This window comes from Pelophylax lessonae (assembly GCF_965119305.1).
Source record: "Pelophylax lessonae genome assembly, chromosome: 3".
Lineage (NCBI taxonomy): Eukaryota > Metazoa > Chordata > Amphibia > Anura > Ranidae > Pelophylax > Pelophylax lessonae.
The window spans coordinates 50,040,148-50,062,190 of NC_138770.1; the positions used below are offsets into that span (position 1 = coordinate 50,040,148).

The 22,043-nt window shown below is 48.3% G+C and overlaps 1 protein-coding gene across 1 annotated transcript in view; it reads right to left on the reverse strand.

Moving 5' to 3' along the window:
- The window catches only part of MTMR9 (myotubularin related protein 9), a 56,878-nt gene extending 35,536 nt beyond the window's left edge, over positions 1-21,342 (reverse strand). The window contains exons 1-3 of the mRNA XM_082252089.1: positions 21,040-21,342; positions 19,089-19,197; positions 18,848-18,973 (exon numbers count right to left, since the gene is read on the reverse strand). Coding sequence (XP_082108215.1) covers positions 18,848-18,973; positions 19,089-19,197; positions 21,040-21,221 — 417 coding nt within the window. The 5' untranslated portion in view covers positions 21,222-21,342. The remainder of the gene's footprint in view (positions 1-18,847; positions 18,974-19,088; positions 19,198-21,039) is intronic.
- Between the last annotated feature and the right edge of the window lie 701 nt (positions 21,343-22,043).

Here is a 22,043-nt window from a genome sequence, read left to right on the forward strand (position 1 = left end):
ACCCTTGATAGTGCTCAAGGCCAGCTTCTGCTCAACCCCCCGTTGTAGAAAGACCAATATCCGAGCCACCGAGTAAGAACGTGGAGGAAACCCAAGGGATTCACATCACGCGATATAAGACTTCCATGTGCGATGATAGACTTTTCTGGAAGTCGCTTTCATCAGAGTAGGAATAACTGAAGCAGACAAACCCCTGTCCTTCAGCACCTGGCTCTCAATAGCCAAGCCGTCAAAGCCAGTGATCGTAAAGCAGGATGGACAATCGGTCCCTGAGACAGCGGCTCTTCCCTGAGAGGAAGTCGCCAAGGAGCGTCTGCGACCAGCCTGACCTGAAGAGGCCATTCCCCTTGATCCAAGGTCTGACGGCTGAGAAAGTCCGCCTGCCAATTTTCCATACCCAGAACGTGAGCTGCAGACAGAGCCGGAACGAACTGTTCCGCCCAAAACATGCTGGCCATTTCCACGGCCGCTAGAACACTCTTGGTGTCCCCTTGATGGTTGACATAGGCCACGGCCGTGGCATTGTCCGACTGAATCCGAACCAAGCAGCCCTGAAGATGCCTGGTCCGGTGAACCAGGCAAAACCTGATCGCTTTCAGTACCAACACATTTATCGATAACCTGGATATTTTCGGAGAAAAGGGCTTCCCCTGACTGAGCATCGGAGACCGAGGCCCCCAAACCAGAAACTACCTGGTCCGCTCGCTCAGCCGGATCCGATTGTCTAGGAAATCGGAATTCCAGTTCCATTTGGGAAGAATCTCCTTTTGGAGAGTCCGCATATGACACTGAGCCTGCGGAGACTCCGCACAAAAGAGGAGGTCGTCCAGGTAGCCCAGGACCGATATGCCCCACTGCTGCAACAAAGCCAGGACTGGGGCCCAAATTTTGGTGAAGACCCAGAAAGCAGAGGCGAGACCAAAGGGTAACGCCACAAACTGATAATGGTCCGCTCCCACCGCAAAGCGCAGAAACCGCTGGTGTCCTGCGTAAATGGGAACGTGAAGATAGGCACCCTCTATGGGCGCCATTTACATCCAGTGCTGCACTGCCCCCAACAGAGCCATTAGGCGATTCGGGGACAGTCGCATATTGGAAGGGAAGGACCGTACCGGTAGAAACGATCGCAACTCGATCTTGTGTTCCGACCGTATGACCTCGTGAACCCATTTGTCTTGAATACTGTAGAGCCACGGGTTCGGGAACCGGCGAAGACACCCCCCCACCCTTGATCTGGGTGGGTGCGCACCTTCAGGCTGAAGCGGTCTTATCCTCAGGTCTGGAAGGACCGGATTTTTGCTTACCAGACCAGGGTCTCTTGAAACCCCCCCGGGGGGGGGGGGGGGGCTTTGGAGGACTTTGCCTTATCGCCCGCCCCGGAGGAGCAAAAAAACTTCTTGTGAGCGGTAAAGGAAGGTCCCTGTCTACGACGAGGTTCCTTACCTTTATTAGCCTGTGGTAGAAAGGTGCTCTTGCCCCCAGTGAGATCCTTAATAATCTCATCCAAGGTAGCACCAAACAGGCGATCCCCCTGAAAAGGGAGATCAGTCAAGGCTCTTTTGGAAGCCTGATCCGCCGACCAGCACTTTAACCATAGCATGCGCCGGAGGACCACCGCCGAGGTTGACACACGTCCCAGCAATGGGGCAGCGTCCAGTGCGGCGTCACAAACAAATTGTAGCCCCTGCACTATTTGCTCCAGCAAATCCGGCACAGCAGTAGGGAGACTTCTCCCCTCCAGGTCATGGCGTAATAGCTTGGCCCATTCTGTCAATGTCTGTGAAACCAGAGCAATGGTAAACACTGGCCTTAGGGCCGACCCTGCCAGGGAGAATATGGAACGGGACACAGATTCCGCCCTACGGTCAACTGGATCCCGAAAGGACGGGAAATCCTCCACCGGGATAACTGTGGCTTTATTTAGTCTGGAAACCGGTGGATCCACCACAGGTGGCAGCGTTCATTTTTTAAGGAGGGACTCTTCAAACGGGTAGCGCCTAGCAATCCGTCTAGGCATCCCAGGGGGTCGTTTTGGATGAGCCCACTCGTCTTTAATAATAACTTCCGTCTGAACTGCCTCCACTGATGCAACCTCCAGTTTTAGGGTCTCCCGGACTGACATAATCAGTGCGTCCACCAGTGCTTTGTCCTGCGCTATGGCAGAGGCAGGAAGATCATCCTCACTGTCAGAGGGACGCGGGACATCAACCCTAAAGGAGGAACCCGCGGCAGCAGCGACCGGCTCAGGATCAGAGTCTGAGGTATCGGAAGAGACAGGGGTGGGCGGGGGTCATTTTTTAGCCCCCCGTCCCTGACAGGCCACCTCCACCCGGGACACAAATTACTCCAGGACCGCTGAAAGCGAATCAATGGTGAGTGGAGAATCGGAGGGCCCTGCGGCCACCTCGAGGGGATCAGAAGGGGACTCATGTGCAGCAGGGTCCATGGCAATGCCAGGGAAACCTGTCAGCAAAAAATGACAAAATGAAAAAAAAAAAAAAAAACTTTTTTTTATTTTTTGAAAAGAATCCCCCAGCGCTAAAGCGCCCCCAGTGGTCACGTGCTTGAGACCCCCGCAGAGAGAGAGAGAGAGAAGAGAGACCCCCAAAACCACTTGATGCACCAGGGTTCAAACCAGGACTGCTCTCAGCGCTGTCTATCTGACAGGAAGTCTTTGTGGAGTGATTTTCCCAGGTCTAGGGAGGGGCCACGCCCTTGGTGATTACTACAGCTGCTCAGCTCTCAAGCAGGATGAGCTGGGTGTACCAAGATGGCCGCCTCCATGCAGAGCACATGTAGGCTATAACAAAATGGCGGCTCTGTGCAGTCCGCAGTGCCAAAAAGGGGACCCCCGCATGCCTACCCACGGATCGATCGGTGGATGGACCTGAAGGCACAGGTAGTAACCCCCCCGCACGATCGTTTAGGGCAACCCCGGCGGCGCACCCCACCGCCCCCATATGCAGTCTGTATCCCAGATTGAAGGAGGGGGCAGATAGGTGGGGGGTGCATAACAGGACAGAGGGAAACCCGGGATCATGAGGGTCCGACCATCCCAGGGAGGGGCCCACGTCCACCCCAAAACCCGTCAGGGGGAGAGGGGGAACATTCTACTCACCATATCGGAACAGGCGGGCGCCAACTCCTGACAGAACCCCTCTCCACTGAGGTGGGGGGGCTGTCGGCCAACACGGACGCCGCGACTCATATTCAGACTGGTCGTAGGCGACCTGGCGAGACGTTTAACTCGCGGGGCCAGTCCCCGTCCAGCGGGACTATGTCGCGGCCGACCCAGCGCGGGGCTAGGGCCTGCACGCGCTCGTAGGCCGGCTGGGGTGACCACCGGATCTCAACATCCAGCCCGTCGCCCAGATCCGGCATAATTGCTTGAAGATCTCACAGGAACAACTGGAGAAAAAAAGCTAACTAAAAAAAGATTTATCTAAAAAAAGCTTCCCAGGACCAGAGATCCCAGCAAGGAACTTAGGTCCTTACTCCTGACTAGGCAGAAAAAAACGGACATCCTGTAGCAGGGAGAGAGAGGATATACCCCCTGGGACTGCCCATAAGGTGTGGCCAGAACTTTTTTTCCTGCCTAGTGTCCTACTCCTGTAGGGGGCAGTATATCCCTACTGATATTAATCAAGAAGTCTGCGTCTGTCAATGAGCGACAGAGAAATATATCTATATACTATTACTGGGAGAAGACTGGGTTTTCAGTTTCCCCTATGGTGGATAAAGTCCAGTTGGCGACCTGGAGTCTGGAGATTTCCAAGCGATCTGGGTGGGATGAAATCTCCAATCCTGGGACCAGGTGTTAGAAACAGCCAGCACACTGATTGTGCAGGTGGATCTGGGTCTTTTAAGATAGACAGGACCAGGGTTCTGGGCTCCACCCTCCCGAGGAGTCCTGGCGTGCAAGGGAGAAGGGTGCATGTCTGCACGGTACAACCATTAGGGAGCAGATGACAATGGAGCTTAAAGTGGTAGCAAACCGCACATTGAAACAAAAAAAAACCCTGCAAGACAATGGCATAATGTGTTGGCATGCATTGCATACCAATACTTCATGATATATTTACGCTGTCACCGATAACAGGGCTTCAAACTTCACCCGGTCTTCTTTCCTGGTTCAAGTGCTCCGGTTGTCTGATTGCCCGTCCTGCGATGACGTCACTCCCGTGCAAACACATAGGAGTCAAGGCCATGGCATGCCGTCCCTTCAGAGCGCATGTGCCGGTGACATCACCGCCATGCAGTGTGAATATCTCCTAAACAGTGCAGGTTCAGGAGATATTTACTGTACCTACAGGTAAGTCTTATTATAGATGCAAGTGCAAAAAAAATACTTTACTATGTCTTTAATAAGAGAAAGTGATAGTAATAATGGAATGACCAAGGATGTAACCTGTCCACTGGAAGGCACCTCGTTGTCCTGGATCACATGACCTGAAGCCTGTGCTAGGCAAGTGGTGTGAATTAGCTCTGCATTCCGGGCTTCCGTGTCAACAGAGTCTTTATTCATGAAGAATAATGTATAAATTAAAAATTGGATATTAAATACCCTTCCAGTGAACGCAAAGTACATACAGTAGATATTCTAAAAAATATACAAAACTTTATTTCATCCAATAAAATGTGTAAAAAACACACATGAAAAAACACGGCAAACACGTCAACCCAATTTCCTTACCTCGACAGAAAATGCATGTGTCTCTTTAGTGGACGATGTTTGTTGGTACTAATGTGCAAGGATATGCTAAATGTGTGTGTTTTTTAGACATTTCATTGGGTGAAATAAAGTTTTGTATATTTTTTAGAATATCTATGTACTTTGTGTGAACTGGAAGGGTATTTAAAATCCTATTATGCATTTATACATTATCTATTTCACCCAGGAAAGAGACCCTCCACTGGCACATTTTTCTAGCAGTAACCTTCCCCACACACAACCAACTCTCTACTTTATTCACGATGAACACTCTAGCCACAGTCGATAAAGACCTTGCCCATGATCCATTTCAGCAGAGCCCTTTATTTATGATGAAGACTCTGGCCATGGTCCATGTCAGCAGAGCCTTTATTCATGATGAAGACTATGGCCATGGTCCGTGTCAGGAGAGCTCTTTATTCACAATGAAGACCCTGGCCACGGTCCATGTCAGCAGAGCCCTTTATTAATGATGAAGACCCTGGCCACGGTCCATGTCAGCAGAGCCCTTTATTAATGATGAAGACTCTGGCCATGGTCCATGTCAGCAGAGCCTTTATTTATTATGAAGACCCTGGCCACAGTCCATGTCAGCAGAGCCCTTTATTCATGAAGACCCTGGCCATGGTCCATGCCAGCAGAGCCCTTTATTCATGATGAAGACTCTGGCCAAGGTCCATGTCAGCAGACCCTTTATTCATGATGAAGACTATGGCCATGGTCCATGTCAGGAGAGCTCTTTATTCACAATGAAGACCCTGGCCACGGTCCATGTCAGCAGAGCCCTTTATTAATGATGAAGACCCTGGCCACGGTCCATGTCAGCAGAGCCCTTTATTAATGATGAAGACTCTGGCCATTTTCTATATCAACAGAGCCCTTTATTAATGAAGACCCTGGCCCTGGTCCATGTCAGCAGAGCCCTTTATTAATGATAAAGACTCTGGCCATGGTCCATGTCAGCAGAGCCTTTATTTATTATGAAGACCCTGGCCACAGTCCATGTCAGCAGAGCCCTTTATTCATGATGAAGACTCTGACCATGGTCCATGTCAGCAGAGCCCTTTATTAATGATGAAGACTCTGGCCATTTTCTATATCAACAGAGCCCTTTATTAATGAAGACCCTGGCCCTGGTCCATGTCAGCAGAGCCCTTTATTAATAATGAAGACTCTGGCCATTGTCCATGTCAGCAGAGCCATTTATTAATCATGAAGACTTTGGCCATGGTCAATGTCAGCAGAGCCCTTTATTAATGATGAAGACTCTGGCCATTGTCAATGTCAGCAGAGCCATTTATTCACGATGAAGACTTTGGCCATGGTTCATGTCAGTAGAGCCTTTATTCACGATGAAGACTCTGGCCACGGTCCATGTCAGCAGAGCCTTTATTCATGAAGACTCTGGCCATGGTCCATGTCACCAGAGCCATTTATTCATGATGAAGACTCTGGCCATGGTCATGTGACCTGGAACTAGATTGCCTACCATCCTTAATTTTTTAAAGGACCACATTTCTAAGTTTTAAAGTTAATCTGAACTTGAAACATAGGGACCTTGCACAGAGGTATAACTCAACGACATAGCAGTCACCATTAAGGAAGGAATCCATTCTGTGGAGTATTCACAGGTAGGTCTCCAACATGTTCAGAAAAGTAGTGCATGGCTAACGACACGGCTATAAGACATTTTGTTATGTTGACATTTGACATAACTGTCAGCAGATCAGACCTTTATCTTCTCCTGCACAGCCACTTCCTCCCTTTACTTCCTTTTCACTACTCAGCCTATACACTCAGGAAGACGATACATTTGAGAGCATACCAAAATACAGACGCCAACCATAAATATTAGATCAAACCCCCCCCCCCCCCCCAATTTTTTTTTTTTTTTTGTATTTCCCTCTTACCTGTATTCCTAGGTTCTCTTCAACCACACACTCACCCACAACGCAAATCCAGTGTTGTGCTGCTGCAATCTGCTGTTCATTTATTTATGTGGCTGTGGGCACATAATGTCCCGGCCAGCAGATGATGGCCCAGTACAAGTGGTGGGCTTGCTCAGGGGGGTTCAGATTAGGATCCAAGCACTCCCAACTCACACCTAATCTTAAAAAGTGTATACAAACCCCCAAAAACTAAAAACGTTGTGGCGCATGTGCAGCTCTCAATGATGTTGCACACCTAGACCCGGAGCTCCGGTCCTGGTCAGCTCTCCGTTACCCCCATACAGCTTCTTACCGCTCCTACAGCATCAGGGGTAAGCATAATCCCCTCAGGACTTTCTTGGGCATCCCATGGTAAAAATTTGGCCGCCAAAAAAACATTCCCTGCCCCCTCCAGAGCAGCGGAACCGGATCGCTTCCTGTCTAGGCTGCAATCCCCGGCCTCAATTTCTCAATCAGGTCCACACTCGCCCACGGACCACCTCTCAGGCGCTGGGGTGGCTATGCAAGCCACGCAGGCCCCCTCCATGACACCCCCCAGGTGCTCCTCACCCAAGAGTTGCTGGTTGAGAAACTGCAGCTTCTCCTAAATCAACTGACCGGCAACATTGCCCTAGAAGTTGGTGGAACTTTGACAAGAAGTCAGTGGAGAAATCGAACAGATTGGCAAACGCACAGATGCGCTAGAAACAAAATTTGCGGATCTGGTGCAATATGTCCAAGCCCTAGAGGAGGAAAATTCTACTTTAAAGCACAATGTCTCTCAATTGCAACTCCAACAGGAAGACCTTGAAAATAGGGAAAGACGCCAGAATCTGCGCATACGTGGCGTATCAATCTGTGAGCGATAACCTGCGCCCATATCTCCTAGGTCTTTTTAATACTCTCGCGCCCACTATAGCGGACATAGACTGGCGTCTTGATCAGGAACATAGATCACTAGGCCCAAAACCACCTGCAGGAGCTCAACCCAGAGACGTTATCGTCCGGTTTCATTATTACGACAGCAAAGAAGCACTTGCCCTTGCCACCCGCAATAAATCCCAGATCGCCTACAAATCTTTAGTGATCTCAGTCCGATCACCTTGGCTAAAGGTTGTCAACTCCATCCTATCACCTCCCATCTACAGCGTCATCGGATACCCTAGTACTGGGGCTTTCCTTTTCGCTTGTCACACGGGAGGTTGTCCAACACAGTCTAGGTGATCTACGAAAAGGAGACGCCTTCCTCCGAAGTTTAGGCCTCCCTCCACTTTCGGAGGATGACCCGCTCCTTCCACAGCCTCCTCCAGGTTCATCTCTTGTCGCACCAACCAGGCTTTAGACCCCTGCTAAGAAGAAGAGGACGTCTTCTACTCCAATGCATGTGCATTCCTCTAAGCAACCTCTGTGAGTTCGACATTTTGTTTTTTGTGGTCCTCCTCTGCAATCCTGTTGCCTTGCATTTTTTATTTTTACTGCTACAGGTTCTAATCTCCTATACCCCATTCTCATGTCCATGGTATACAATTTTAGTTTAGTTTGTATAATAGCACGATATAACTTGTTTACCTGTATTCTTCACTGGAGAGTGGGCAGGAACCCCCCTACCCTTCTTCCTTCCATTACTTCTCTTCAGTATCAAGACTGCCATGCTCCCCCTTATGTTCCTTGGCTGAGGCCACGGACTCCTGAGACGCGGCTGTCTCTCATGTTTTTTTTTTTTCCTTTAATATTGTTTCTTCAATTTTTTCTGACCTTTTTTTTGGTCTGTAATTGTTACTGTGTCTAACATATGTTTGTTATGCCCTTCTGTTTTTTTTGGCATGATCTCTCTCACTCACCAATTGTTACCATTTCGTCATGCATATCCGATGGCTTTTTCTTCTTCTTGTGGCTTTAAAAATTGCATCCCATAGACGTAAAAGTTTTGAATTTGATCAAAAAGAGGTGGCTGGCTTTGAAGGAATTCAAATCTTTTCTAACGCTGACATAATCCTAGGTCAGGAGACCCATTGGGGGCTCATTTCAATTTGCTTCCAAACATTTCCCTACTTCATACATCTCCTCAGACTCGCCTGGAAAGGCAGGAGTAGCAATTCTTATTCAGAAATCATGCCTATATGGGTCAAGGACTCGCTCATTGACCCCCATGACCGCTACATTGCCCTGAGCTGTGATTATATGTCCTCTGCCTTCACTCTTATTAATGTGAATGGCCCGAATTTTGGGACAACTTAATTTTCTTGATGAGGTTTTTCGGATCACCAACCTTTTCTCTCACCCTAATGTGGTTGTGGCCGTGCCTTTAACATGAATAAGTCCTCACACAGAGATAGACAGAAGCTCTTTCACAACACCCCCTCGCAGAAGATATTATCCCAGGCTTCTTCTTTCTGCAAATGTATTAGAGGCAGACATTTATTTGACTCTTGGAGACTTAATCATCCCACTCATTGACAATTGTCTTACCACTCTGCCCCTCACAAAATGTTCTCCTGGCTGAATAATTTTTTTTTATCTACGCCCCTTTAAATTGCTCATACTATAGCCTCTGAAATTGCCCCCATTACTTGGTCTGACCACGCCCCCATTACTTTGGATATCGTTCTATCAGCTTCTAAAACTTGTCACTGGCGCATCAATTAAACCTTTCTCCAATCACCCACCATTAAGACAAAACTAAAGCCTCGTACACACGCAACGATTGTTGGCCGTAAATTTTCGGACAGCATCCGATCGGCCGATTGTCGGCTTGTTAGTATGATGCTTCCGACCACCGACTGCGACTTTTCGGCCGAACAAAATCTGGTGTGCATGCTATAACATTTTTGTTGGCCGTCAAAAGAAAGGCCGATTCTCCGTCAGTCAGTACAGATTTCGGCAGACAAAAATGTGATGAGCAAGACTGGGCATGCTCAGAGAAAAAAAAACACACGAAAAGTAAACCAGCACATGACATCACTTCTGAAGTTGGTTTTTGTTGGCCGATAAAATTCGTGTGCAGTCTAGAGCACATTTCAACGAACACAACACTGGACAAAAAAGACGGCCGATTGGTCGGCCAACAATCGTTGCGTGTGTACGAGGCTTTAGGAGTTAGCTGAATTTTTTCAATTAAAACGTAGGTTCCATAATGGTCCTCCCCATCCCTTCCGGGTCTGACCTCCCGAGAGAAACTGATTGATGCAGACTTGCCCATGTATAAACTAACGTACATGAGTAGAGGATGTCCCGGCAAGTATGACAAGGTCTGGTCTCCCTGGACTACTGACTGATGGAATATACAGCCTTGGTTTGAAGTTTCCCTAGTCTCACATTTCCTTTGCCCTCCTCTCCCCCCCCCCCCATCCTACCCTCACTTTCCTGAAGGACTGTTGTAGCACTGGGTTGGTTCCCTCATTAATAAGTGGGAGTTGGATGAGGCTCTGAAGCTTGGGGCTTTTAGGTGGAGATGTTGCATTTTCCTTATGCTATGTCTTCTGTGTTGGATATGGTGTATATACTGTTGCATTACTCCTATGTGTACTTTGCATGCGTTTTTACTTTAATGTTCCTGTATTTTTTTGTATTCTGTTCAATAAAGCACTCCTGGATTGTTAAAAAAAAACATAGGTTCCATACAAGAGGCTTCCTTGCTGTGGGAGGCGCACAAGGCATCTCTGAAGGCATCTCTGAAGGCTCTCGCCTAAAGAAGGAGGCTACTCACTAAAAAGCTACCCTACTTAAATTGTAGGCCTCGGAAGGGTTACTTCTGCGATCTCCCAACGTGGCTCGCCTTCACACAGTTACATCCCTCCGTAATCAACTAAAATCCTTATGTATAAAATTGCAAAAATCTATAATGTAGGCTAAGCAGAAAATTTACAAATTTTCTAACAAACCTCATACTATGCTGGTAAACAAACTTAGACCCCAGCATTTTCACTCTTCATACAAGAAGATGGTTCCCCGACCTATTGCTCCCCATACTATGGCCAAGGTTTTCATGATTCTATCATAAATTATACAACTGTCTGACACCCGACACTCATTTCCATTGTTGACAGGAGAAGTTTGATGAGTTTGAGACTCAACTTGCCCAGATTATCACCCTCTAATTTATCATTGCCTAATGCAGCTATCTCCCCAGAAGAGCTCTCACAAGTAGTTAAAGAACTCCCTTTACACAAATCCCCAAGTCCTGATGGGCTTACTTATACCTATCATAAGACCTTTTTGCTCACATTAGCCCCTCATATACTGGACCTGTGCAGCTCTCTACTCCAAGGAAACTCCCCCTTCCCCTTTCTAATGCATTTTTATATTTCTGTCATTCCAAAGCCTGGTAAGGACCCTTCCACTCCAGATAGCTATAAGCCCATAGCTCTTCTTAATTCGGACTACCAGAATTACCAGATTTTTACCAGATCTTAGCCAATAGACTAAACCAACTACTGCCAAAATTAATTAATAAAGATCAAGTGGGGTTTATACCACTTGTCATGCTGGAGATAAAATTAGGCGTACAATAGACCTTATTACCAAGTTCCCTTGCCCCACCTTAATTTTAAGCCTTGATGCTCAGAAGGCATTTGATCGCCTAAACTGGCCCTATATGGTTGCTACATTTTCCCATTATGGCTTTACAGGCCCTTTCTTCAATGCATTACAAGCCTTATACTCTCGACCCACAGCCCATGGCCAACTAGCATCCTTCTTGTCGCCTAAGTTCCCCTTAGTAAATGGCACCAGACAGGGGTGTCCTCTATCCCCTCTGCTCTTCATCCTTTGTCTGGAGCCCATGGCTGGGGCCATTTGGTCCAATTTAGATATTCAAGGAGTCCTCATGCGACAACGAGAATATAAACTCTCTCTCTTGGCGAATGACATCTGTGACGAATGCCCATTTGCTGGGACATTCGCCATGGGCTACTGGAGGTGTGTGGAGGCCAGACTCCTGCCCACGGACTATGAGCCCTGGCTTGTAGGGGAGTACACCTCTGTGTGGGGGTTTATGCTGGAGGACCATGGGAGTAGTGTTGCTTTGGACTCAAATCCATGTCACCCCAAGATACAGACTCTGAGACTGGGATCAATGTTACAGGCCTAAAGCTGCCTGTTGCAGCAGAGGACTTCTCCACACATTGAGAGACTAAAGAGAAGCTAATGACGTCAAACTCAGCTATTGTCTACTGTGGGGATGTGTATTGACATTTAAAGTAAGGTGTTTTGAAAACGAAGACGGGCAGTCTGCGAGTCTACATCTTCTGCGGTCATCTGTTTAGAGGTGGTTTTGTCTTTACACCTCTAGGAATACGTATTCGGCTTTGTTTTGGGGGCTTGCTGTTTGTTGAGTTAATTATGATCATTTTGCAGACTCATTCACCTATTGTCTCTTTCCAGATGACCAAGGAATGTTGACTATGTTCTGTATGCAATGCATTTGCATATGATAATGAAATCCAACAAATGAGACTGTATATATTGGAAGTGAGTTGTGGAATAAAGTGTCTTTTGTTTTACCCTTCATCGAGCTTAGGCTGATGTTTGGGGGGAATTGAGGGGAGAATGGTCACTACATCACGTGAGATTCTGGAGACCTAAGACAGGAATACTCGATCCAAGTATTGGGAATCTGGTAGAACATCCTACTAACCTTAACCAACCCTCTGATTCCTCTTCCCTCATGATATGCCCTATTGACATCCTTTGGCACCCTCCCTGGATAGAAGGTCAATACCACTAAGACAGAAGCACTACCTATCCATATTCCCTCGGACCTCCTTGCCCAACCCCAACATGTTATCCTTTACTGTTGGTGTTCTCAGTCTTTGAAATATCTAGGGATCCATATTACCTCCTCATTTACCACGCTATACTCAGCCAACTACACTTCACTGTCTCAGGCGATCACATGCTCTCTGCAGCAGTGGGCCAAATATGCCAATTCTCTACTGGGCAGAGTAAATGTTCTGAAGATGTCAATCCCACCCAGACTTCTTTATTTTTTCGAAACCTTACCAGTGCGTTTACCCCTGACGCAATTGAAAGTCCTTCAACAAGGTTTCTTAAAATGTATTTGGAACAGTAAGTCCCACCATAAAGCTAACTCGGTATTATTTTCCTTGAAAACACATGGTGACTAAGGGGCTCCTGGTATTATCAAATACTATTATGCTACCCACCTACAAACTGTTGTCTCTTGGTCCAGTTTACATGCTTCTACCCATTGGTAGGAAATTGAAAAAGGTTCCTTGTACCCTGTACACCAATGTTCTCTGGTTTGGTCTCCATCTCTCCATACTGATGCTATACTGAAATGCATGTGTATTGCTCCAATGCGGTTCACTTAAAAAAATTTGGAAGAAATGCTACCAAAAGTTACTCTCTCTCCTCACCTTGTCCCCCTCTGTCCAACATATTATTTATACAAATTAAGCCTTTTTTAGCTTCGGAATTTAGTTCACCCTTTGTCACGCAGGCTGTTTTCCTCTGCGGACCTCTGTAAAAAAATACAAGATACCTAAAGCTACGTTTTTTTTTTTATCTGCAAGCCAATATTTTTTCCAATCACTATCCCCTATCCCTTACCGTTGAAAGGCCATCCGCCCTTTGAATATATATGGGTTCAAGCTCCATACCAACACCATCTGGTTTCCTCTATATACAAAATTCTTCAGGGGGCTAGCCCTCCCACAGAGGATACCCACCCTCTATATCAGAAAATGGGCACATATTCTCCAGAAGCCTATCCCATTACATACTTGGGATAGGATTTAGACATCTGCTTTTAAATTGTCCAGATGTGTGGTGCAGAGTGAGGCTGCCTTAAAAGGTACTTATGTTTTGGTATAGAACCTTCGCTCCCAGCCTCGTGTTGGCGACGTGGTCTTGAGCCAGGTTCACATTTCCATATCCTTTGGCAATGTGCACATATGAAACTTTTTTGGACCGATGTTATATTATTACTTGAACAGCTGTTTAATCTATCCTTTCCATTGGATCCTATCCACTACTTATTGGGTCTTCCCTTCTCCAGTGTCGCAAAGTCTGCAAAACGCCTTATAGCCTATATACTATTAGCAGGCCCGAAGAGCAATTCCTCTTCGTTGGCTGTCCACCGTCCCACCTTCCAAATCTCAATTCTTACATATTACCGAAATCCGGAGAATAGAAATCCTTACCGCCACTGCTTATGACACTCTTCCACAATTTAACAAATGTTGGGAGATTTGGGACCCATCTGTCTATGGTGAGGCGCCCCCTCTCTCCCGAACCTTGAACCCATCACCTAGGTTTTGGTGATAGTCAATTCACTCATGTGTTTTGTTGTGTTCATGTATATCTACATCACGTAACTGAAACTTTAAACATAATTTGTGTTATGTTTTACACAAGCACTGCTTATCTCCTGAATAACTGTTACTTTAAACCATGATGTTACGCCGAGTAAATAGATACCTACCATGTCACGCTTTAAAATTGCGCACGCTCGTGGAATGGCGCCAAACTTCGGTACTTAAAAAATCTCCATAGGCAGCGCTTTAAAAATGTTCAACAGGTTACCAGTTTAGAGTTACAGAGAAGCTTTTGGGCTAGAATTGTTGCTCTCGTTCTAATGTTTGCGGCGATACCTCACGTGTGGATTGAATGCTGTTTACACATGTGGCCACAACGTACGTATGTGTTCACTTCTGCATGCGAGCACGCAGGGACTTTACTTTTTTTTTTTGGTTTATTTTATTTTTACACTTTCCCTTTAATAATTTCATTTTTTTTTTTTTTGATCACTTTTATTTCTATTACAAGGAATGTAAACATTCCTTGTAATAGGAACAGTTCATGAAAGGTCCTCTTTATGGAGACATCTGGGGTCAATAAGACCTCAGGTCTCTCCTACAGGCTGGAAGCCTGAAATAAAAAACAAAACAAAAAAAATAAAACACTATCTTGGCTATGAAGCCGAGATCACAGCAGTATTTACAACTGCCAGTCCAAGCGTAACGTCATAACGTCATGCCTGGGCCTCCGAGAGTCATAGAGACTGCCGGGGACCATCTGGTCCTCTGTGTTCTTTATGGTGTACTTCTGCTGGCAGCGGATTCCTTCTCTGGCTTGCCGATTGCACGGGCGAACCAATAGAAGCCCCGGACGGTGAAGGGAGGGGGACATCTCCTCCCACCACCTGTAAGAACAATCAAGCGGCAGAACAGCCGCTACACAATTGTTCTTACGGTGAAGAGAAGCCCCGGAGAGTGAAGGGAGGGGGACATCTCCTCCCACCACCTGTAAGAACAATCAAGCGGCAGAACAGCCGCTACACAATTGTTCTTACGGTGAAGAGAAGCCCCGGAGAGTGAAGGGAGGGGGACATCTCCTCCCACCACCTGTAAGAACAATCAAGCGGCTGAACAGCCGCTACGATTGTTCTTACGGTGAAGAGAATCGCCGGCTAAAAAAATTATTTCTGAATGATGCCTGCAGCTGCACCCATCGTCCAGCTATCTCCTCTCAAATCCCAGGACGTCATAGGACATCCAGCAGTAAGGAAGTGGCTAAATTACATTTGTCATACTGGTTTTGTATAAAAAAAAAAAAAAAAAATCTTCAATGAATATACAAATTATATGCTGCGGCTGATCACTCCTTACATTTTTCTTTCTGGGGATTAGCATCATTTATTTTATAGTGGGGTGGGGTGGTATGTCAGGGCTCTGGAGTAATCTGAAGATCATAGTTTAGAGTAGCTACATGGCCTGGTTTAGAGGTTGCTGGACCACAGGGAAGACATTTTGCAAGAAGCAACAGAAAATCATATTTAGCACACCGATATGAGGTAGTTGGGAAAGATAAGATCTCTTTCAATTTTCTTTAAATCATATTACAGAACAACTTTTACAACAAACAGAAAGAGGAACCTGCAACTCACTAAGAGTTAGTATTAGTTGGTCACATTCAACTGGACTTGTCCTGTAATGCTAAAGTTGTTTCATAGCTTAACCAAGCCACTTTTTCAGTTCCGAAGAGCTTCAGGAGGATATCCTGGCATTTAGATCCAATGAAGACGTTTCGTAGCTTCTCCAAACCACTTCTTAATTCGGATGATCTTCCAGGAGGAGATCCCAACATTCATAACCACTGAAGACATTTCGTAGCTTCTCCAAACCACTTCTTCAATTCGGATGATCTTCCAGGAGGAGATCCCAACATTCATATCCACTGAAGACATTTTCGTAGCTTCTCCAAACCACTTCTTCAATTCGGATGATCTTCCAGGAGGAGATCCCAACATTCATATCCACTGAAGACATTTCGTAGCTTCTCCAAACCACTTCTTCAATTCTGATGACCTTCAGGAGGAGATCCCAACATTCATATCCACTGAAGACATTTCGTAGCTTCTCCAAACCACTTCTTCAATTTGGATGAGCTTCAGGAGGAGATCCAAACAGTCTTATCCACTGAAGACATTTCATAGCTTCTCCAAACCACTTCTTCAATTCGGATGAGCTTCAGGAGATCCCGGCATTAATATCTAACGAGGAGGTTTCGTAGCTTTTCCAAACCACTTTTTCAGTTTTGATGAGTGTCAGGAGGATATCACGACATTTATATTCACGGTCGATGTTTGGTAGCTTCTCCAAACCACTTCTTCAGGTCTTATGAGCTTCAGGAGGCAATCCCAACATTCATATCTACTGAAGAATTTCATAGCTTCTCCAAACCACTTCTTCAATTCGGATGAGCTTCAAGAGGAGATCCCGGCATTTATATATACGGAGGACGTTTTGTAGCTTTTCCAAACCACTTCTTCAGTTTTGATGAGTGTCAGGAGGATATCCCGTCATTTATATCCACTGAAGATGTTTTGTAGCTTCTCCAAGTCACTTCTTCAGTTCTGATGAGTGTCAGGAGGATATCACAACATTTATATCCAGGGTTGATGTTTGGTAGCTTCTCTAAACCACTTCTTCATGTCTGATGATTGTCAGGAGTATATCTCGCCATTTATTTCCCCACATGAGAGCACTGACACCTTCATCCAATCACTGGGGAAAGGCCGATGTTATTGTCAAAGAACAGGAAGGGAGGTATAGAGGTTGTGGAACTCCCCTATTCTAGTTCCATAATTCCATCCCTGGTGTCAGGAAGTCTATGTTGGAATTAATAATTTCATTTGCGTAGATGAAGGTGTGAACCATTGTCTGAACACCAGGAATTAAAAAGTCTTAACAAGGGAAAAGGTAACTTGGTATACACAGTGCAGTGTAGTAAGGTATACAATACATTAGGGAGGCAAAACAACCCCTCAGTAAACAAACTGCCCAACATAGGATTGAAAATTCTACAAACCAAGATTTAGCATTCTTCCTACACCAGGGGTCTCGAAACCTTCCAAAGGGCCAGTCCTTACTGCTCTTTAGACTTTAAAGGGGCTGGACTGTGGCCAGTGTGAGCAGAAACTGTCCTGGTGCTCAGTGGGAGTAAACAATGGCCCGTCGCTGGTCAGGAATAGTGCCCCGTCGCTGGCGTCAGGGCGGAAGGAATAGTGCCCCGTCGCTGGCGTCAGGGCGGAAGGAATAGTGCCCCGTCGCTGGCGTCAGGGCGGAACGAATAGTGCCCCGTCGCTGGCGTCAGGGCGGAAGGGATAGTGCCCCTTCGCTGGCGTCAGGGCGGAAGGGATAGTGCCCCGTCGCTGGCGTCAGGGCGGAAGGGATAGTGCCCCGTCGCTGGCGTCAGGGCGGAAGGGATAGCGCCCCGTCGCTGGCGTCAGGGCGGAAGGGATAGCGCCCCGTCGCTGGTGTCAGGGCGGAAGGGATAGCGCCCCGTCGCTGGTGTCAGGGAGGAAGGGATAGCGCCCCGTCGCTGGTGTCAGGGAGGAAGGGATAGCGCCCCGTCGCTGGTGTCAGGGAGGAAGGGATAGCGCCCCGTCGCTGGTGTCAGGGAGGAAGGGATAGCGCCCCGTCGCTGGTGTCAGGGCGGAAGGGATAGCGCCCCATTGCTGGTGTCAGGGCGGAAGGAATATCGCCCCGTCGCTGGTGTCAGGGCGGAAGGGATAGCGCCCCATTGCTGGTGTCAGGGCGGAAGGAATATCGCCCCGTCGCTGGTGTCAGGGCGGAAGGAATAGTGCCCCGTCGCTGGTGTCAGGGCGGAAGGAATAGTGCCCCGTCGCTGGTGTCAGGGCGGAAGGGATAGCGCCCCATTGCTGGTGTCAGGGCGGAAGGAATAGTGCCCCGTCGCTGGTGTCAGGGCGGAAGGAATAGTGCCCCGTCGCTGGTGTCAGGGCGGAAGGAATAGTGCCCCGTCGCTGGTGTCAGGGCGGAAGGAATAGTGCCCCGTCGCTGGTGTCAGGGCGGAAGGAATAGTGCCCCGTCGCTGGTGTCCAGGAGTTGCGCTCCTTCGTGAACGTCATAGGAAGAAATTGTGCCTCATCATTGGTGTCAATGGAAGGAATGGTGCCCCCTTCTTTGGTGTCAATGGAAGGAATGGTGCCCCCATCGTTGGTGTCAATGGAAGGAATGGTGCCCCCATCGTTGGTGTCAATGGAAGGAATGGTGCCCCCATCGTTGGTGTCAATGGAAGGAATGGTGCCCCCATCGTTGGTGTCAATGTAAGGAATGGTGCCCCCATTGTTGGCGTCAATGGAAGGAATGGGGCCTATTATGGGTGCCAGCAACAGGAATTATGCCTCATTACTGGTGTCAGTAGATAGAATAGGGCCCCAAGGACCGTAAAAAGTCTAGTAAAGTGCTGCCTCTGGCCCCCGGGCCTCAGTTTGGAGACCTATGTCCTACAGCTTGAGAATGGTGAAAAATCTTTAGAGGACAACTAGTTCGGAAGAGGTCATCTATGTCAAAGTGGAACAACCATCGTTGAACAAGGGTAGGGGCTTTCAACACCATCTGTCTTCCACATATTACGCAACTTCAGCCACGTAGGATTAGCACGTCCTTCCTCACACCAAGGATGAGATAAAGGAAGAAGAACATGGTGGTCCCACAACTTTCACACCTCCAATCCTATTCCTGGACATCATCTGCCATTCCATGTTCCATGTCCAATTGTGGCTGGGCTACCTGTGTGGATGGGGTATCTTCACAACTCGAGAAGGCGGTATGGAGAAGCTAGAAAACGTCGTCATTACAGAACAAGTCCAGTTGACTGTGACCAACTACTACCAGATCCACCATGACCTGGATAAATAAGAACCTTCACAGAAGGGAAGTACCTCGGAGCCGAGGAGTTCAAACTCTTGTTCGGGGAGGAAAGCGTGCCAGCCGTCTTCGGTGACCTCGAACATTGGGCGGTAGAAGAAGGGGTACATCAGGGAGATGGTGTCCAGAGTGGATAAGGCCTAGAGAGAGCACAACGCACACACATGACTGATTCCCATCTGAAACAACCGCCCACCACATTCTATATATGGCTCATACAAGAGTATCGGGGGAGGGGCAATAACAGGTCTTCACCTCAATAGAACTAGCGATGTTGATACTTTCGTCCATCCCTGTGATCTCCAGCTGGATTATACGCAAGTCCTTACATTTTATGGTGATGGTCCCAGAGGAGCCGACAAACCTGGAAAATAACAAATATTCAACTCTGACCTCAACAACAGAGACAGGTTTATTAAAGATGTCATCGTCACCATCCCCCGGAGCTCGCTATCCATTCCAATGAGGAGATGGTTCTGCCAACAACCCAGGGAGGTCCTACAGTGGGTCCTATCCATAGAGATATTGGAGAGGTATGCTCCTTACATGGTGGGAGGAGTCATTTATGGCCTGAAGATGTAAACTCCTCCCCCCCAAGCAGAGACCCTGGAGAATAAAATGGTGGAGTTCCATGTTTTTTCAGTCACCAACACCTTCTATAAGATGCACCAAAATTTGTTTCAATGCACGCTGACCCGGATGATGACATCCCCACCCCAACAAACCTGGATGATGAACTCACCCCCATAGACACAGATGAGGACCCCTCCTAACCCAGACCCAGGTGATGACACCCCCCCCCCCCCACATGGAACCAGATAATGACCCCTCCCTCCTATAACTTTCTCCCAAAGACCCAGATGAGGACACCTCCTAATCTATCCCCATAGCCACAAGGTGATGACCCCCTCCCCCCATAACTCTACCCTCCCCCACATAGACCCAGATGATGACCCCACTCCCCTATAACCATTCCCTACAGATCCAGAAGATGATCCCTCCCCCCATGGACCCAGATAATGACCCCTCCCCCATAGCCCTATATAATAACCGTTCCCCCATTGACCCCCCCCATGGACCCAGATAATGACCCCTCCCCCATAGCCCTATATAATAACCATTCCCCCATTGACCCCCCCCCCATGGACCCAGATAATGACCCCTCCCCCATAGCCCTATATAATAACCGTTCCCCCACTGACCCCCCCCATGGACCCAGATAATGACCCCTCCCCCATAGCCCTATATAATAACCGTTCCCCCACTGACCCCCCCCATGGACCCAGATAATGACCCCTCCCCCATAGCCCTATATAATAACCGTTCCCCCATTGACCCCCCCATGGACCCAGATAATGACCCCTCCCCCATAGCCCTATATAATAACCGTTCCCCCATTGACCCCTCCCCCATAGCCCTATATAATAACCGTTCCCCCATTGACCCCCCCCATGGACCCAGATAATGACCCCTCCCCCATAGCCCTATATAATAACCGTTCCCCCATTGACCCCCCCCCCATGGACCCAGATAATGACCCCTCCCCCATAGCCCTATATAATAACCGTTCCCCCATTTACCCCCCCCCATAGCCCTATATAATAATCGTTCCCCTATTGACCCCTCCCCCCCAGTACACTCCCCCCCATAGACCCAGATGATGACCCCTCCCCCCTGTAGAACTCCCCTCCCCCATAGACCCAGATGATGACCCCTCCCCCCCTGTAGAACTCCCCTCCCCCATAGACCCAGATGATGACCCCTCCCCCCTGTAGAATGCCCCTCCCCCCATTCACCCAGATGATGACCCCCCCTGTAGAACGCCCCTCCCCCATAGACCCAGATGATGACCCCTCCCCCCTGTAGAATGCCCCTCCCCCCATTCACCCAGATGATGACCCCCCCTGTAGAACGCATAACAAATAATAATCCCCTCCTATTCCCCCGCAAACCCACATAATGATCCTCCCCCAATAACCCTCCCCCCACAGAGCCATATAATGCCCCTCCCCCAATAGACCCAGATGTTAGCCCCTCCCCCCAATAGACCCAGATGATGATGTCCCCTTTCCCATAGACTAAGATGTTGACCCCTCCCCCCATAGACCCAGATGATGCCCCTCCCCCCATAGACCCAGATGATGCCCCTCCCCCCATAGACCCAGATGATGCCCCTCCCCCCATAGACACAGATGCCCCCCCTCACCTCTTCTCTATGGAGTCGATGTTGGAGTGAAGCAGCCACAGCTCCTCACTGTTGTCCTGTCTGGAGCTCAGGATCAGATGGTGACCCGTCAGACACAGGGTCCCGCCCACTGGCGGGTGGAAGGGTCGGTACAGGACCACCTTGTCCACCCGGGGGGTTTTGATCAGCTCTGCGAACTCCATAGCGGACACCGGAGGATCCCCGTCACCGTCCTCTCATCACCGGGGACCGGAGAGCAGCCCGGAGCCAGGAACCCGCACCGCGCATGCGCCGCCTCTCCCACCAAGGCGCGCTCCCGACTCTTCGTGACAGCCGATCAGCGTGCGTCACCTGTAGCGTACCCGCTCCCGTGTCTGACAGCTGAAACTGTTGCGCATGCGTGAACGGTCAACACACATTCTCTACATTACGCATGCGTGAGATGTCATCGTTGGGCTCTCTACACTGCGCATGCGCAGTCCTGGAGCTAAAGGCCGAGCTGAAATTATTTTCAAACCTTTGCGGTTTGGCATCAGCTGGGATTATTTTTTGACTATTGGGCCGTCTATCGGGTTATTGATCTGTTTTTATGGTTAACTCAGTGTCGACGGGTTTCCTTAGGCGGCAGGAGGAGCGCGTCATTCACAGACTGTGCCGCCAGATGGCGCTGCTGTCCACTCTGTGCTGCCGGATGACGTCATGGCTTGCAGATCCCTGGCATGCAGCATGTGGATGGAGGGCTGCAGGGGAGAGTAGGCTGCATCTGTCATTGGGGGCAATCATGGCAGGCTGAGTGAGGATGGGGGGGCAGTATTCAGATTATAGCAGATTATTTTATTAAGTGCAATGGTTAGGTTTGATTGAATGGCCAATGGCAGCCAATCAGATTTCAGAATTTCCCATATGTGGCAATTAAAACCTCACATCTGTGCATTGGGAACATGTGATAATTCGCAGTACAGGAATAAGCATATTCTTCCCCCTACAGGAGGGCCATAGCACAATTCATTCCTAATGGAACCCCA